Source organism: Neovison vison, chromosome 7, assembly GCF_020171115.1.
Source record: "Neovison vison isolate M4711 chromosome 7, ASM_NN_V1, whole genome shotgun sequence".
Lineage (NCBI taxonomy): Eukaryota > Metazoa > Chordata > Mammalia > Carnivora > Mustelidae > Neogale > Neogale vison.
This window is the reverse complement of record NC_058097.1, coordinates 178,708,819-178,728,205: the sequence shown is the minus strand read 5'-3', so window position 1 is coordinate 178,728,205 and position 19,387 is coordinate 178,708,819. Positions and strand designations below refer to the sequence as shown.

The window sequence follows — 19,387 nt, the reverse complement described above, 5'->3', positions numbered from 1 at the left end:
TCATATGAGTTGTTGTCTAATAAACCTGTAGGACTTTTAAACAAGTGTACCTGTAAACGTCCTGCATCCAGCATTGTTGAGCTGTCAATCACAAGGATGTGTCAAACACATCCTTGTGTTTTGCTGTTTCTAATACTAGAGAAAGATGGAAGTAAAGGCATTCCACAGGATCATCGTTTAAAAAAAAAAAAAGAATTCTGGTTCTGTTTTCTAAAGAAATGTTGTAGAAATTCTTAATTTGGATCTATTTGTTAGTAAGAGTTTCAGCTTTCTTCAGCTGCCAGTGTGTTATCCATCTTTACCATAAAACCTGGAATAAGAGATTTTTGTTCATGTAAAAAAATCTCCATGCATAGTGACACACTGCCACATCAGCAAAATCAGACGATACGGTTAAGTAAGAGTGTAAAAAAAATTCTAAAAATTCATTAACCTTTGGTGTACTTATCCCACTCCCAAGCCTATCGGGGTGTGCATGTGAACTCCTAAACACACACACACACACACACACACACACACACACACACCCATTAAAGAGATTTAGATATCTAGATCCTGGTTCTGGGTGCTTATTACTATTTTATAGAGAATGAATATTCTCCAACCTGGGTGCCAGAATTTAACAGTTAGGTGACCTTGGGGAAATGTCTTAACTGAGGCTCTCCCATAAAGCAGGACCCAAGATATACTTTATTGTCAGATCATTTGTTTTGGAAAACAATTCCAGGGAATAGGAGTCAGGGCCTAGAATGAGTAAACTGGGGAAAGGAAAAAAAAGCCAGTCAAGGGCAGGCATTAAATTAGTGATTGTCGTGGGCAGTTCAGACTTAACCTCTCTGGGGATCCTCCAAGGAACCAGGCAGAACACGCTTTAGGACCGTGTGACAAAATTTTGTCCGCCAGCTCTCATCCCCCACTAGTCAAGAGTTGGCTCCAGCAAGTGTCCTTGAACTCTGAGATCTCGGCAGGTGCAGGGAGCAACGGGTTCCCACGGGTGTCCCACGGAACAGAGACAGAGAAGCCTCAGGGCAGAAGTAAAAGCTAAGGGACCACTACAGGGCCATCAGGTTGCTGCTGCAGAGGCCAGATCTAAAGGGTGTTTTGAGAAGATACAAGACAGGGCATAAAAGATGTTTGAACCAGGAAAGTTACTTCGCTTTCTGTCACTTGAGTTCCTCATCTGTGAAGTGAGGATAGTAGTAGCATCTGCCTCCAGGGGTCTCACGAGGATTAAATACGATGATACATACAGAGATTAGCACAGTAGCATATGGCAAAACACGACGGCCGCTGTCGTCACCATAAGTGTCGTTATTATTACTTTTATATATTCAAGTGCACCTGTTTCTCATGGAATTACTATGCGTCAGTCTCTTGGATACATGAGATAGAGCACAACGAGAAAATGTCACCAGGGAACTTGTTCATAAAGGGAAGTCTCACTCCTTAAAATCAGTACACAGAGGGTCAGAAATTTGTTATTTTTCCTATTTTGAAAACGTAAAGGCACTTTCCATTAGTATTAAGTTAATATAAGTGCATTAGAGAAGAAATAGAAAATGCAGAAAACACCAAGAAGGCAAGAGACAATTCCTGTAATCTATTTTGTCACCCAGAGTTAAGGCTTGGCTGTAGTTTAAGATCAAAAGATGAGGTTCTCATGGTGCCTGGGTGGCTCACTGGGTTAAGCCTCTGCCTTCAGCTCAGGTTATGATCTCAGGGTCCTGGGATAGAGCCCTGCATCGGGCTCTCTGCTCAGTGGGGAGCCTGCTTCCCCCCCACACCCCAGCTCCTTATGATCTCTCTCTGTCAACTAAATAAATAAAATCTTAAAAAAAAAAAAAAGATGAGGTTCTCTGTTAACCTTCAGATCTAGATTTATCAACAAACATTTACAGTAAGAATTGAGAATACTATTTTTATAGGAACACAAGCAAAAATGGGGGGAATAGAAAGCAGAATTACTTTTGCCCTAATAAACTCAGAAACATTTCTTACCTGGGTGCATACCCCCAGGGACTGTTATCAAATGGGGATCTTTAGGGAAAGGCCCGGAAATGTGCTCCCTGATGGTTTGCTGACACCTTCTAGGCTGGTGAATGCAACTTCTGAAACAAATTGCCCTCATGATGCAGAGAACAAACTGGACAGAATTTCAGACCCTGAAAGGACTTTAGGAGACCAGTGAATCCAAGCCCCATTTCCAGATGGGGTGGTCAAGGCCAGAGTGGCTGAAGTAACTTCTCCAATGTCACCCAGGGTGGCTGTGGCGGAGTCTGGCTCTCCCAGCTCCCATCCCTCCCACCTCCTGAGGCACCACATTGCCCGTTACACTTCCCTGTCGCTGCTGTTTGCTGCCCATACACTGCCCTTCCTCCCTACATCCCCGTCTCCCTAATAAATAATGCATGCTTAAGGCTAACCTGCTCCCAGGTGGAAGATTAATGGCACTGGGGGGAGCTATGATTTTTCCCACCCCTGAGCTGTCCTCTGCATTTCCAGTCATACTGGTGGATCTATTATGTGAATTTATAGTTGTGCTTTAAGCAGGGCAAAAATATACTTCTTGGCAACCACTCCCTTCTCTGCCACTTTCCCAGGAGCCCGGTCAGTGGGGGTGGGGGTGGGGGTGGCTGTGCCAGCTTGGGGGTTCTCTAAGTTTGGTGGGAAAGATATTGCCTTCGATGAGGAGGTGGAGACACTTTCTCTAGGCTCCCACTGCACCCACCCCATAACACCCCAACAGAAGTCGACCTCTGCTTCCCACCCCAGAGCTTCCATTTCGTGTGGAAGGGGGCTTCCCTTTAGCTGGAGGGACCGGAATTATACCCCCAGTGACCTCACAGGTTTGCTCTAGCCTTCTCCTGTTTCCCTACTGTTCTCACTTGGTTTTTCAGTCTCCGGACATCTACCGGTGGAAACAAGATGAAGTGTCATCGTACCCTGGGCTTCGCCCTCCTAGCACTTGTATTTGCTTATTTAATGTCCATCTCGCCCAAATCTGGATGCTCCCCGAGCCCATTTCACCTCTGTCTCTTATAAACTTAGCATACATATTCAAAAAGCTTCGTGATATTAAACCAGTAAGAAATTCTGTCCAGTTGTCCATGGGGTAGGACCTGAGGTTAAGCTAAAGGACCCCCATTCCCTGACACGTTTACTCTACTGCGGAGGAGCTGTACGGCCACAGGCAAGTCACGTCAACTCCCTAATCCTTGGGCTCCTCGGCTGTCAGATGCGGGAGCTGAACTTTGGTCTGAGAAGGACCTTCTGGTTCTCACATTTAATGTTTCTTGGACTCTGTCTGCCCCAGGAAGAGTCCTGGGTTTTCCACATGTGTTGCCTCACCCATCCCTGAGGACCAGCTGGCTGTACCCATTTTCCATATCACCTCTACGCTTCTGTAACTTGCTTAACTTGCCCCAAGCCCTCTCTCTAATTTACACATTTCTGAAAATACATTTTGTTTTTATTTGTCAAAAAGGGGGAGACAGGAGCAAAGGCAAACCTCCCAGTGTGGGCTGATGGTTGACTTGGGTAAATGTTGGGGTCTGTGTCTGGGACAGAGACTTTATTTTTAAACCTCTTTAACTTGAAGTTTACCATGCTTACTTCTCCAACCTCCCAAAGCACGGGAAACTTTTTTTTTTTTTTTAAGCTATTTTCCAAGTTAATCAAGATAGACTTCAATAAAAATTCTAACAAATTAATCAGGGAATGTCCATTCATGGTAGGAAATTAGAAAACACGGATAAGCAAAAAGAAGACAATTAAAATCCCTCTAATCCTCCTTCCAGAAATAACTACTGTTAACATTTTGGCCTTTGTGCATATCCTTCCAGATGTTTTCTATGCATATGAAATAGGAGGAAGATTATCGGGGCTGGAGCCTTGCCATCACTTCCCCACTCCTCATCAATCCCTACCCCCACGCTCCCATCCTGGGCCAAAATGAAGAATGCGGCCTTGGCCCGCAGTTTCTCCCCTCCCCCGTTTCAAGGACAGCCCCAAGCAGGCCACCCAGATTCTCTAGCTATTGTGATGGAAAATAGGAAGTCGGGGAGAACAGACAGGCAGAAGGGGTGTGGGCTGCAGGATTTTTAATTGGGATTCTGGAGAGAGGTGCAGAAGCACCTATGACAAAGGAATGCGAGAGGAATTTAGAGAATTTTGTGAGTATTACTGGGCATGATATAATCGCCTTCATGTATATGACAAATACGAGTAAAGGAATAGGTGTACTTAAAAATTACTTTTGTTGACACAGACACTCAAACTGAGCCATCTGGGTCACGTTTTATAAACATATGTATGCATATATATACATATATAAGTTTTTTTTATAAAATGAGATTGTATGTAATATTTTGAAGCCCTTTTCATACACAATATTGTGAAATGTCTCTGCCAATAAATATGTGTATTATAGGGAATAATTGTAAATGATTTCATAGCATTCTGCTATATGGAGTTTTCGGGCTATATGTAAGAGCCCGCTATTGTAGGTGGGGTCCTAATATCTTGCTATAGAAACAAAGCTGACATAAGTGTACTTGTGACTGACACTCTGCACATAACCATGGATTCAGCCCTAGATCCCTACAAGTGGAATTATGGGGTCAAAGGATATGCACATATGGAAGATCTTGGACTCTTCACTCAGCAGCAAAAGCCACTGGTATTTAGAAGAAATAAAGGCCATTTCTTCTCCACACCTGAACACACGATCCCTCCCCCACTCGGGGCGTGAGCTCTGGTACTCACTGGAAAGAGTGAGAATCTGTGACCCTTTCAGTATCGTTTTCAAAAGAGCACACCAGGATGGCTCACTCAGGGGCTAAGTATCCATGTGACTTCAGCTTCTCTGAAATACTACAGGACAAACTTGAAGGGAATGACAGCCCTACTGGGATCTTCTTCTTCTTTTTTTTTTTTAAAGATTTTATTTATTTATTTAACAGAGAGAGATCACAAGTAGATGGAGAGGCAGGCAGAGAGAGAGAGAGAGAGGGAAGCAGGCTCCCTGCTGAGCAGAGAGCCCGACGCGGGACTTGATCCCAGGACCCTGAGATCATGACCTGAGCCGAAGGCAGCGGCTTAACCCACTGAGCCACCCAGGCGCCCCCCCATGTACCTTCTTTCTAGAAAATCTTCCAACACAGAACACGGCTTAGAACACAGGTTAGTCCTACTGCCCGGTGCCGGAGCATATTCTAGCCCTAAGGCGTCACCAAAACTAAAAACTAGTTTTCTGGGGTGCCTGGGTGGCTCAGTTAGTTAAGTGTCTGCTTTGGGCTCAGGTCATGATCTCAGGGCCCTGGAAACGAGCCCTGCATTGAATGGCATTGCATTGGGCCCTCTGCGCAGCAGTGAGCCTGCTTTTCCTTCTCCCTATGCCTCCCCACCCCCCTCATGCTCTCTCTCTCAAATAAATAAGTAAAATGTTAAACAAAACAAAACAAAAATGGAACTGCAAAACTAAAAAAACTACTTTTCTATCAGACACCTAATGAATGGACAAGCCATGGACCAGGAGAAAATACTAGGATTTGTAACCAGAATATATATGGAATTCCTGCATGTAAAGAACAGAAAGACAGCTCAGTTTAAAAATTGGGCAATGTAAACAATGAATCATGGAACACAACATCAAAAACTAATGATGTACTATACAGTGACTAACATAATAAAATAAAAAATAAAAGTAAAAAAATGGGCAAATGGCTGGAATTGACATTATCAATACAAGAAGATACATAACGTGTCTCATAAACACACGAAGGAGTGCTCAGCAGTGGCGGGTAATTAAGGAAATTATGTCATTTCACATTTTAGCCTGAGATGGCTAAAATTAAGAAGGTTAATAACAGCAAGTGTTGGTGAGGTTGAGGAGTGAAATCAGAACTCTCGTGCTGTTGGTGGGAGGCTCAAATAGCACACATACCTCCTAGACCTGTTTGTTGTTCCTTAGAAAGTTGAACATATACCTTATGACCCAGAGATTCCAGTCCTACAGATTTACCCAAGATAAATGAAAACATAGTGTCCTGGTCCATTCCAGTTGCCAGAACAAAATGCCACAGACTGGGTAGCTTATAAACAACAGAAATGTCCTCCTCACAGTTCTGGAGCCTGGAAGTGTGAGGATACCGGCATGGCTGGGTAAGGGTCCTCTTCCGGGTTGCAGACCTCAGATGGAGGACGGGGTCGGGGAGCTCTCTGGGCTCTCTCACCTAAGGGTACTAATCCCATTCACGAGGGCTCCACACTCATGACCTTATTACTTCCCAAGGGCCCCACCTCCTAATACCAACACATCAGAGGTTAGAATTTGAGCATACAAATTTTGCGGGATGTAAGTCTTTAAAAAAAAAAAAAAAGGTGGGGGGGGTTCCTGGGTGGCTCAGTTGGTTAAGTGTCTGCCTTCAGCTCAGGTCATGATCCCAGAGTCCTGGGATAGAGCCCAGAGTGGGGCTCCCTGTTTGGCGGGGAGCCTGCTTCTCCCTCTGCCCCTCCCCACCCAGTGCTCTCTTTTGCTCTCTTCTTTCTCTCAAAAAAATAAGTAAAAATCTTTAAAAAAAAAAATTGGGGTGACCGTAGCACATATGTTCATAAACGATGAAAATATTTACGGTAGTGTTTTCTGGTAGCTTCAAACTAGAAACAACCCAAATGTCCAATAACAGGATGGTAGACAAAGAGTGATCTATTTATGCAACAGAATACAATGGAACAGTACTCAGAAATAAAAAAATAAATAAATGTCAGATGCATGGAACAACATAGATGAATTCTTTTTTTTTTTTTTTAAAAAGATTTATTTGACAGAGAAAAAGAGAGAGGGCAGAGGGGGACGGGCAGAGTGAGTCTTAAGGAGACTCCACACCCAGCATGGAGCCTGACCTGGGGCTCAATGTTACGAACCTGAGATCATGACCTGAGCTGAAACCAAGAAGAGGACACTTAACGGACTGCTACCCAGGCATCCCAGCATAGGTGAATACGGAGCAAAAGAAGTCAGGCAGAGAAGAGTACGTACTAAATAAGTAAGTAAAAATGCCATTTACATGATGTCCAAGAATAGGTAAAATTATGAAGGTAGATATCAGAAAAGTGGTTGCCAGTGGGGCCATAGTGCAGCGGAGTGACCTTCAGAAGGTGATAAAAATGTCCTACATTTCGGTTGGACTGGTGGTTAAGAGAGCAATACAATGTTCATCTAGTTGTACACTAAACACCTATACATCTTATAATTTTTAATTTTACCTTAATGAAACAAAACAAAATGGCCTGGGCAACATAGCTAGTTCTATGGGGATGGTCAGGGAAGGCTTCTCTGAAGAGGTGACATTTTGAAGAGCTGAAGGAGAAGGGGTTAGCCATGGGAAGGTCACAGGAGAGCTTCGGGAAAAGTCCTGAGACAGTAAAGAGCTGATAGTATTTGAGAAAGAGAAAGATGGGCTGTTATGGGCTGAACTGTGAACCCCTCGACGTTTAGCCTCTAGAACTGTGAGAAAATAAATTTCTGTTGTTTTAAGTCACCCGGTCTGTTGCACTTTGTAAGGGCAGCCTGAGCTGACTGACACCTGACCCGTGTGGCCGGAGCCCCAGCTAGCAGGAGGCGAGGCAGGGCGGGAAAGGCAGGCAGGAGCCTGATCACGTAGAGTCTTGAAGGCCTTGGGGAGAAGAATGGAGTGTTTTCAAAGGGCAATGGGAAACTCTTGAAGAATTTCAAGCATGGGAGAAATGTGACTGGAATTTACAGAAGGCGAGCTGAAAGGCTCTTGCTGTAATGAAGGTAAGGAGAGAGAACAGGAATTTGAGGTAGGGTGGTCATGGACAAAGAAGGTATAGATGAGCTCCAGAGATGTCTTGGAAGAGAGCTGACCAGACTTGGTGAGAGATGAGATATGGGGATGAAACAAAGGAAGGAGTCGAAGTTGAGACCTTTACCAAGAAGTAGCATCTTGCTACTTGGATCTCCTTGATGTTCTCTGAGCTCCCCAGGCATGTGTTGTCCTCTGGGCCCTTCCACTTGCTGTTCTTTCTGCCCAAATGTTCTTTCCCCAAGGCTAGCCAGGCTAGCTTCCTTATTTCTGGTCTCTGCTCAAAAGTCACACCCCGCCCCCTCCAAGAGCCTTCCCTGGAGATAACCTATGAAGAGCGCCTCCTGTTTTTCTCCATGTCTCACCTGGCTTTATGCTCCCTCTCAGCATTTCTGACGTTGTGCTGAACATCTGTGTGCTCAGGTGTTTGTTACTTTTTCTTCCTACTGGAATATAAGCTCCCTGAGGGCAGGGACTTTGTCGTGTGTCCTGCTGCTTCCCAGAATGGCAAACAGCAGGACTTGAACACATCCTAGTTGAATGAATAAATGGAAATGCATCTTAAAAGAGAGCCTAGAGGGACGCCTGGGTGGCTCAGTTGGTTAGGCAGCTGCCTTCGGCTCAGGTCATGATCTCAGCGTCCTGGGATCGAGTCCCACATGGGGCTCCTTGCTTGGCAGGGAGCCTGCTTCTCCCTCTGCCTCTGCCTGCCTCTCTGTCTGCCTGTGCTCGCTCTCTCTCCCTCTCTCTCTGACAAATAAATAATAAATAAAATCTTTAAAAAAAAAAAAAAAAAGAGAGCCTAGAGGATTTCTGCTCAAAAACCTCTACCAGGAAAAGACATTGCCAAGTGTCTAAAATGAATTCGGTGTAGAAGCTGTTTTTAGGCAAAGAGGCTTGAGTGACTCACAGGCTCACAGCGACCCCCTGGCTGAATCCAGACAGGCCCAGAAGGCAACCCACCTCAAAATACCCATCGACCCTAACTGACCAATGGGCTACTTACAACTAGGCACAGTTGCCAAAAACAGGAATATTTCATACGTCCATACCTCGCTATACCTCCCCATCTTCCCCCTTTAAAAATGGCTCCCACCCACTGCCTCTTGGCAGACAGCATCTCTGCTGTCCTGTCCTCCGCTCCCTTGCGTGCTCCCTTGCTATGTGCTCCACATTCTATCTCCTTTGTTCTGCCTCAGCTGAATTCTTTCACAGCCCAAGCCAATGGCTTCTTCCCAATCGTTGCCCCGTATTTGGGGGCCCCCGTCTCCCGAGAGATGCCACATTTAGATACCACATTAGACAGCCTTATCTAGAATGGAGTTGAAGAGAAGGGATGAAGGGTTCTTGATGATGTGGAGAACACAAGCAAAAGAAAATTTTAATCTCCTTACAACTTACAACCCATTGACAAGTCCTTGACACAAGCAGAGTGACCCTTCTCTAGGAACTCAACTGCCTCGATGTTATTACTTAAGCTTAACATTATCCCGATGTCCAAGATCCTGTAAGTCTCCACATATAAACATTCCTTTGGAAATGTCCTTTATCGCTATGCCCCAAGATACATGTTGGCAATCCTCCTCCAAGCATATGGCCCTCTGATAGACATCTGAAGGGTCTCCTGACTAAAGTTCTACTAGACAGTGATATATGACCTTTTCCTAACAACAGCTAGCCCCTCAAGGTCCTGGAAACCTTGCTTCCAAATTCCTTAGAGAATTCCTTACACTATCCCTAACCCCCTTCCAACTAGAAAGTATATCATCGGTCCCACCTCACAATCCTGATGCAGCTCTTTCTGCCCACGGGTCCCGTCTCTGTGCTTTAATAAAACCACCTTTTTGCATGAAAGATGTCTCAAGAATTCCTTCTTGACTGTTCGCTCCGAACCCTAACACTTTCACATCATTGAGGCCATTTATTCCAGAATTTCTTGAGTAAGACAGCTGTCTTACAAGACCATACTTCCCAGGACTTCTCTGTCATGTCTCCAACCGCACTTGGCTTCGCCCAGGCTCTCCACTTACAGTCTCTCCAAGGCCCTGATTTTCAGCTCCGTGCTCACGGCTCCGTTCAGGAGAACAGATTCTGAACAAATTCTGCAACTTTTCCAGTAAGGGCCCAGAGACCAAGTGGAGGGTTCAGCAAGATCCATTTCTGGGCCATCTGGCCATGATGCCTTGATCTGGTTCTGTGTCCATTTTTCTCTCCACCAAACAGGGTCCTTTGGGCAACACTAAATTAGGGCTGCTTCTCTCCATCTGATGCCAGCTCTGGCCTAAACAGCCCCAGTGCAAGTGCTGCCTGTCCCCAAGGAGGCAGAGACATGTTACAAAGCTGCTTTTGGAAACCAAAAGCCTGGGAGTTCTCACTTCCCCTGGTCCCAGGGAGAAGCGCTCTCAGGGCCCAAGTAGGGGCAGCTGCTTTCCCCTGAGCCTACCTCTCAAAAACTTCTCTGATAACAAAGGGAGACTGGCACCCTTCAGAACAGGTAGGAGGGTTCAAATTCATGGTTTGGTGACTCCTTTTCTGCAATCAGCATGAGAATGGAATTTTTAAAAGTCTCAGCAAAATTGCACATTTCCCTGAAACTTCCCATCCCCCAAATCACATTCCCGGTTGGCTCTGTGTGTGTGTGTGTGTGTGTGTGTGTATGCGCGCGCGCGCGCGCCCACGCTCTCAACCAGCCCCTGTCCTTAGGTGCGGTCCAGATCACCTCATTACCATAACAAAACACACCACTACGCTCATCACTTAAATTCCAAGGGTTTTTGGAGCTCTGTGTCCTGAATAGTGGACAAAGACCAAATACACATTTCTTATTATAAATCACAAAATCACAACATGCGACAAAATTCCTAGCAGTCCTGAGATGTCCGAAGTGCAAGGATGAAAAAGAAACAAAAAACAGTGGCCCTATCTCCCTCATGGAATCTGTTAGCATAGTTAAAACTGCTGACGCTCACCGGGTGGTTTCTATGTGCTTTACCATTATTAACTCACTTAATTCTTACAACAACCCTATCAGGCAGGTGCCCTTTGTATCCCCATTTTCTGGATGAGAAAACTAGAGCACGGAGAGGTGGAGTAGGCCAAATTCATGCTTCCAGTAAGTTGCTGAGCTAGAATTCGAGGGCAGCCAAGCTCCAGGATGACAAGCCTGACCATTCCACAGCATTGCTTGTTAACGCTGAGAACGAGGCGTGAGCCCGTCAATTAATTACAAATATCTTTTAAAAAGGATTCAACCTGAAAGTAAGCAAAATGGCTTTTGCTCATGGGAAGTTGTTTCACTGGCAGTGTCTGAAGGGAGCCATCCCTTGCTTTTGCTCATCTTCTTAGCCAAGTAGGTGCTGTGGGCAGCCGAGGAGACAGAAGGTCAGTTTTGAGAGCTGACACCACTCCATAACAAAACAGGCTCTCCCCAGCTCCCACTCAGATCTGCTCTTTTCCTTTCGGGTCTTGGAAAAGCCAGCCAGACTCACAAAATCTCTCTTTCTCCCTCCATCTGGCCCTAAAACACAGCCTCTCCTTGTAGCCAGGCCTTCCTAACCCCACAAGGAAGAGCAGTCTCTAGCTCCTCACCTTACTCAACGCTCCCTCTACAGAGGCCAACCAAAGATGAGAGGCAGAGACTGGAGGAACAAGTTACATGGAGGGTTATGCTGGTGGTGTTCCTTACAAGGCCCAGCCTCCACTCTTCCCAGAGTAGTGGATACTGCACACATCCCAGCACACATCCCCTCCTGGCCCAGCTCCCTCAGTGAGGTCTTACCCAGTGAAACCCATCAGTATAAACCTCCCCCCTCTCCCATTGCTACAGGGATGGATACATGGGTTGGGCACTTGACCTTCAGAGGCTCAGTGAGAGTAAATCCCATACACTTTGTTTCATGGCTGGGAACGAGAAATTCTCTCTTTCATTGGTCCATGTAGTAAGTACGCTCCTGCACCCATTTCCTAGGAGAGCCAACCTGTGGATGAAGACGATGCCTAAGGACAGCGCCTCACAATGTGGAGGGATGGAACTAGAGCCCCAGTCTGACCACGCCTGAATTTACTGTACACAATACCTTCCCTTCATGATTTAAGATCATTTGGTTCGGGATGGGCTTTCTGTTACATCAGCCCAAACGTCCTCACCGATAACCACTGCTGAAACGGAACTTAAAACGTAACATACATTTGCATGCTAGTCAAATCAGATGCGTGTATGCGATTTGATAAGCCAGTCAAATCAAATGCATATATGGCTCAGAGTTCTAAAGCCACCCTCCCCATCTGAGTCTCAGCTCAGGAATCCCGTCTGCTGGCTGACACACTTGTTTGCTCATTTGCTCAACAAATAGAGACACTGAATTTACTATGCGCCAGTTCCAGGATGAATAAAACATGATTCCTGTCCTTGAGGAGTCAAACAGGGAAAATAACATGAGTAAGTCTACAGGGGGGAACCTAGGAGAAAGGGCTTGGATGGGGGTGAGTCCCCCATGCCATGGGAGCACCAAGGACAGGCACCTCAATCAGCCCCCTCAAACAGACCCACAGATACGGGGTCAAGGAAAAGATTCTGGGGGAGAAAATGTTGAGACTCAGTTCTGCAAGCCTTGCCTGGTCACTGGTCTTCAACCCAGAGCGGGCTTGGCCCCGGGGTAATGTCTGGAAACCTGTTGTCACCACTTCACAGGTGCTATGGTAGCTGGTGGGAGAGGCCAGGCACGCTGTTAAGCATCATACAACGCACGGGACGAAGAATTATCCAGATCCCAATCCAACAGTGCTGAGGCTAAGAAAGCTTGGCTGCATGAAGTAGGTGGGAAGGGATGTCTTGAGCAGAGGGGAGAACACAGAGATGGGAGCCAACATGACAGAGCTGGGAAGGGCCTGTGGGGCCAGAGCCAAGGGCAGGTGAGGGAGCGACAAGCATGTGCTAGAAAGGCACGCCTCCTGGGCCCGGAGCAGAGGGTTCGATCTTAACCTGAGGGCTGTGGGGCGTTCCCGAAGGATCTGACACCAGGGTGTGTGTTTTAGAACACCTCCTCTGACAGCTGTAGGGTGGCTTCCCAAGTGGTGAGTACTGGGGACCGGAGCATCAGCAGCTACGGCACTGATAGGCACAGGCCTCCCGTCCAAGTTCACTGCCCCAGCCTGCTGCACTGCTTCCGCCGTGTCTGCACCTGCCTCCTCTACGAGTGTGGAGAAGCACTCGAGTGACTCCATCTTTCTCCCCTCCAGCCTCAGCCAGGTAGTACGATGGTGGCCTCACCTGTGAGGCTTACCTGCTAACGCCAGCAGAGGAGGTAGAAATCAGAGAAATTTGCCCAAAAAAATCAGACAAAGTAAAACTTTGAAAGGCCCTTAGATGACCCCTGGGGTACGGCATACGTGCCTGTGTATACAGCCTTACGGAGTAGTATGTGAAAAGCAATATACCATCTCTATAGAACATACGCAAAAACTCATTTCGGGGGCAACATTTTAATGCTTCTCTTAGTCTTTCACGGCCCATGTTGCTGAATTCACATACGCTAAGTGGCTCCAGCACTCGGTAAATGTTCACTAGAAGAAAGGAAAGGGATGGCAGTTCCCAAGGAATTCTCATTAGCCCGAGGGCCTCTGGCTCCTGCAGGGGCTTGGGGGCACAGGTGGGCTAGGGAGCACACAGGGCCAGGAGGAACTAGCGTGGTGTGCATGGCTCAGGACCAGAACTTTCCCTCCAGCGGCTGGGCACACTGCCAGCGGCCGGGCCTCAGCTGTCAGCTGGGAACTGCCTTTGCTCTCCCTGGGTGTTGGTGGGAATCAGCAATGCCAATTCTCTTAGCAATTGTCCTTGGCTAAAGACAGCTGCCTTGCCCAGGGACAGCCAGTGATGGTCAGCGCTAGAGTACAAAAGCCCAGATGCTTCACCCAGGCTGGGAGCAACTCTGCAGGGTCACACGAGCTTAGCCGAGACCTTGTAATATCTGTACCACAGCCCAACTTTGCACTCTGCCTCCTCTTGCTTCTTTCCCTTCCTCTGTAAGTGTCCCTACCCAGGGCAGCACACAGGGGACCCCGGCTTGCAAGAGTCCAGGAGAAGCAAGATGGGTAGGCGGGCACCACGAGGCGAAGCAGGCAGTGTTCAGAGCATAAGCAGGGAATCCGAGAGCATAAGCAGGGAGATGGCACTCACGTGCTTACAGCAGAGGGGAAGCTGTATGTCTCCTGCCCGGTGGGAAACGGCCCGTGTGGGAGGGAAATCCTGGACCTGTTGGGGAGGCCTGGCTCCCAGTGAGATCACAAGGCCATCCTGAAACCTGGCCTACTCCCTCTCAAACCCGCCAACCAGAATCCACTTCTGACTCCCCACTTGCCAAGCAGCACCCATCTCTGTGGGGGGAACAAGCATCTGGACAGCCACAGCCTGGTGAGATCTGGCCCACAACACGAGGCCCCTAGGCCGCCAAACCCCTCCACCTCTTTGTCTTGGGCTCATCCAGGGAGGCTGACTTCTTAGTATCAGAGAGTCCCCCAGAATTAAAAACCCCTAAACTAACTTGAGATGACCTATCACGCCAGGCTTGTTGATAGCTTAAGCTAGCTGGCAGAGGTAAGAGGAGATTAAGGGCTCAGCGGGGAGCATACGTGTGAGACAGTTCTGGGTGGGATGCTGGGGGGGGGGAGATGGTGGTGAGGACGGGGTCATCGCATGAACCCCCAGTTCAGAGGGCAACAGGCAGGCTGCCTCGGAGGTGAAGGACCAAGTCCTCACACCCGACCCCTTGCCTCCCAAAGAAACCAAGAGCTGGTCGTGCCCTGAACTGGGAACCTCATGCAGCGCGAGGGCAGCCTTGCCCTTTCCTGACCCTAGTCTCCGACCACCATGCCCAAGCGGTCGGATGCTGGGGCAGGGGCAGTGAGTGAGGAGGAGAGGCTGCCGCTGGTAATACAGGACTGACCCCCTGACCCCAGACTTGCCATCAGCCAAACCAGGCAGCCGGGGCTTTCCAGATCACACCGCATTCCTCGGTGCATGGAACCCGTCAAAACAACCGCTCGACTTTTCTGGCCTCCTTCCTTTCTAGTGACCACTGCTCACCTGGAACAGAGGGAGCTGGCTGCCTTCTGAGGTGAGGGAGGCTAGTAAATAAATGCCCTATCACACACCACTCGGCCTCGCAGGCCTTCAGCCGGTGGCTGGGGACCGAGCTCCGAGTGATGCTTTCATCTTCCCCGTAGGCCTCCTTGCCTCCTCGGGCTCTCCTCACTGCTTCCCGAATACTGCTCTGCCTGCTAATTCTCTGCCCATCTCTCCTGTACCTGTGACGGGGCTGGGGGGCTGGCCCTTGGCAACCTTCTTGCAGCGTGCGTTCCTGCAGTGTGGAGGCTGACCAGCCAACCCTCCCTCATGGCCCTCTCTGAGGCGGGGACTGTGCTTGACCGAAGCTGGGCTTCTGTCACAGAAGGCCCTGGTGTACAGGCCCGACAGAGGAAATGAGGCAGGGCCCACCTTTCTGCCCCCTGGTAGTTCCCAGGCAGCTCCCCCGCTCCCCCCATCTCGGTCACAGCCAGCCCAGTGGTTTTGTTCTCAGTCACTCCCTGTGCATTCTGCCAGGCCTCTGATGATTTGCGGAGTGTCTAACTCTTCACAGTCGTGTTTGGTCTGTTCAAATGGCTTGGGGTTTTCTGTTTTCTGCAGCAGAACCTTGCCTGACATAGTATCCCTTTTTGTAGGTTTATGTCTACTTCTCAATTGCGAAACCATCTGGTTTTCCACTAACATTTCCAAACGTTTCCCTGAAGAACACTTCTGGAATGACAGTGATTGTGGTCACCACCGTCGAAGCCTCAGCATCGCCCCTTCTGAGAGGTGTGAGCTTTGACAAGATGCTAGAGAGAAACCTAAGGGAAGGGGCCTGTAGAGCTCTCTACTTCAGAGAGGGGAACATTCTTTTCCAAAGGTGCAACTCAGACGTTCCTTTTCAGAGTCTCCCTCACAGCCAAGGCACTTAACTGACCCCATTCCCATCCCATTTGAAAACTCCAAACACGAATCGAGGTTGAGGACGTACGTTTTTATTTCGGGGGAATGATTTGGTTATTCCTTGTCCTTTGAAAGCAAAGATTGATTCCTCAACGACATAAAGGGATTACTAATTTGTCTGATAGAGGGAACATCACTTGGGTCTTTATTCTGCCTGAGAATTCACACGTGGAGCATTTTCTTTTCCCTCCTCATCACCTCATTATTTTCTGTATGACTTTTATTCAGGAAAAAAAAACATTAAAAAAAAATACTTTGAAATAGAGGTATTTTTGCTCTTAGATATTAGTCTGACATTCTCTTTTCTAACTGTTTCATGCCCTGGGAGGAATTCATTTCAGTGCCAAAAAGATCTGGTCTGGCCATCTTTCTAAAATCATGCCTTTGTCAAAAGGGGGTGCTGCCTTCTGGAAAATTATCAGCCAGTAGAGCCAAAGGAATTGGCAGGAGTGTACTGCATCCCTCAGCTGTTAGGGGGACCAAGAGGTTAAGAACTGTTGCTGGGAAACACAGTGGCTCCCACACCCCTTAGAGCTAAGGGTCTATTTTGGGTAGGTCCCAGTACATACTCGCTCTATGGAAACATTTTCAAAAAATCGAAGCTTCCCTCAGTGCTAGGGCTAAGATTTGCATGTGCTTTGTGTGTTCATTTGCTTCTTTATTTATTTACTCACTTATTTTTACATGCAGCCTTTCCTGTAGGGATTCTCACACGGTCAGCTTTGGAGAAATTAAATCAGTATCCCAGTGCTTCTGTTTCTCCCACATCAAGGAGAAGGTCCCCCCTGATGATCCCTAACCTGGCAGAAATGACTGGAAATCTGGGCCTGGCTTCAAGATCCCCAAACCCAGTAGGAAGAATGACATGCTTCCAAATGACTGATCCGTTCACTGCTAGGCTAATGGATTCTTTTGTCAGAGGTGCCCTAGCATTTTTGGAAAATCAGGAGCTCAGAAAATGAATGCATTGTTTAAAGCCATGACTCTCCTCTTTTCCTCCTTTATCTGCGGGTCCATATTTTGCTTTTTTGAGTTATCCATGCAAAATTCTTTGAGACCTGCCATCCAGCCTCTTGGTGAGATCGGAAGTATAGGATATAGAATCATGTGAAAGCAGATATATAGTGTGATGGGTTTATATGGAAGCCCTATTGCATGGTAGTTAAGAGGAGAGGCTCTGGAGTTGTGTAGATAAATTAGGTAATTGCTCTGTGCCTTGATTTCCTCATCTGTATAATGGGCATAAGGGAGTACATACCTGGCTGGTGACTACAAATTCCATTAGATAATTCACATAAAAAGACTAGAACAGAGGCTGGTCTACTGTGTGCAGTCAGTAAATGATGGCTACTTTTCATGTGATCAGCACAAAAGGCATGGGGAAAAGAAACAGGAAGCCACTGCATTCTTATAAATAACAGTCTAAATTCTTAAAACAGGTTCCTAGACAATCATTTTGTCTTAAGGAAACTTATCTTTGCTTATGTTTTTGAGACCACATGGGAATTCTCAAGACACACATTCTAATTTTCTGAAATCAGAAAAATCTGTTAGAATAGAGTAGGCTTCCCTTAAAGCAATCTGTAATTGGAATATTTATACATGTTTGTGGGGGGTGAGCAACCTCCTTTTAAAAATCATCCCTCTCCTTCTGTTGCCATAAGTAACGTACTCACAGGGCATTCTAAAATTATTAAGTCACTACTGCAAGTCATGGCATTGTCTACGGTTAAAAGAAAAAAAAAAAAAAGCAACACACTGTTCTCTTTTCAAAACTAATAGAGAAACTCTCCTATTTCCTCAATGTGTAAAAATGTCTGTGCCTAGAATCTCATAAGAGACCCATTAATTCCAATCTTGAAATACATTAAGAATCTTATCATATACCTCAGCTACTTCTGAGAAAAAGAAGCCCCCCAGACCATGGGCACGTGGGAAGAATATTCACTGCTTGTACGGAGAGATTAAGTGGAAAATTCAAATTTTTAACGACAGGCTGATTATCAAATTGCTGACCGGCTTTAGTATAAAAGATTTTTATGAGGAGAACAATTAGTGTTGAGTAATCTCACCTGGAGTTTAAAAAAAAAAGATTTGCCTGAAGCATCTAGAATTTTATAAAACTAAACTATCAACTTGTTTTATATGAAAAAGGAAAACAGAAATAAAAGATAAGGTTATCATGACCAACACAAACATCAACGGTAACGTATCTAGAAATTCAAATTAGGTAGAATATCTCTGTTTTTAACAGAACAATTAAAATTCCCTCTTCAATCTTTTGTGGCAAACAATGACCAATCCTGAGTGGAGAAAAAAAAAAAAAAACACCTTCTTGCCTTCAAATTAGCACAGTACATTTAAGAAATCGAGTGTCATTTTCAAAGTACAACCTCACAGATTATGGCCAAATTTTATCCAGACATTTTTGAATCCTAATTCTTGATACAAAAGCTTTTGTTTGTAACTACAGGAATGTTTCAGGAGAATGGGAAAGAAACCTTTTCCATAAAACCCAAGAGTAGACCTAAGGCCATCTGAAATTCCAGGGTGGGGTGAAGTGTTATCCAATATCCTCTCAGGGTAGCATTTCCGTGAGCTCGCAGACGCAACTACGTCAACAGACCAGGAGCCATCGCATTTGAGATACCCACTGCCTTGGAGCTCCTCTTCTGGGGAAATGCACTGGGATTAGAACAATTTCTGCTATTTGGAGACATGACTGCACATAAGCATGGTTTGCATCCTATGAAATCACCAAATCTCTCTGTTGGACATCTGATTGTTTCCATGGCATATTGGGGAGTTATGAAATCAGGAACAAATCCAACTTCTCCACACTGCCATGGATTAAAAGAAGCCTGTGTTCAAATGAATTCTAACCTACAGCCGTGGTTCCTACTGAGCTTTAAGGAGAGAGGGGGAAAAAAATTAAGGACATTTGGAATCACTGTTGACTTAAGATCAATACTGTACTATTCCTAAAAGAGTTGGATTTAGGAATTAAAATCCTTTTAGCAATAATTTGTTACTCTGACCCATTCCAAGTCATATTACTCTGCAAAATAGGTAACAAGGAATAATAAAATAGCAAACATTTTGGTGCACTTCTAAATTCCACAGATATACAGTACAGTGAAACATTGTGGGATGCTCTCTGTCCTTTGTTTTCAGGGGAAAGCAAAGCCTACGTTCACCTTAGCCCAGCAGCAACTTACATCGTATCCGCTGTTCCGGATCCCGCGCCGGGGTCGCTCCCGAGTCACCAGAAGGTCCATCTCTGTCTCCCCCGGACTCGGGCTGTTCAGAGACTGCCGGCTTCGGTAGACAGAGTTCTTCATCGGTTGCCTGAAGAAAATCCAACAACTGTTATGATGCAGCAAATGCCTTGACAGATGGAATTCTCCACGGATCCAAACTACAGGCAACCAATGAAGGCTTTGGATTTGCCTTACAGATCTCAGGATTTATTCCATTTGTTCTCTGGCCATAAGAGGCCAGAGGAATAGTGGAATCAAAGTTTGTTTTTGTTTTT

The 19,387-nt window shown here is 46.4% G+C and overlaps 1 protein-coding gene across 2 annotated transcripts in view; it reads right to left on the bottom strand.

Annotated features, from left to right (window-relative positions):
* KIAA1549L (KIAA1549 like) overlaps window positions 1-19,387 on the bottom strand; it is a 113,285-nt gene that overhangs the window by 25,268 nt on the left and 68,630 nt on the right. For both annotated transcript variants that reach the window (XM_044259048.1, XM_044259049.1), the window contains exon 15: window positions 19,071-19,200. In XM_044259048.1, the coding sequence (XP_044114983.1) occupies window positions 19,071-19,200 (130 nt within the window). The remainder of the gene's footprint in view (window positions 1-19,070; window positions 19,201-19,387) is intronic.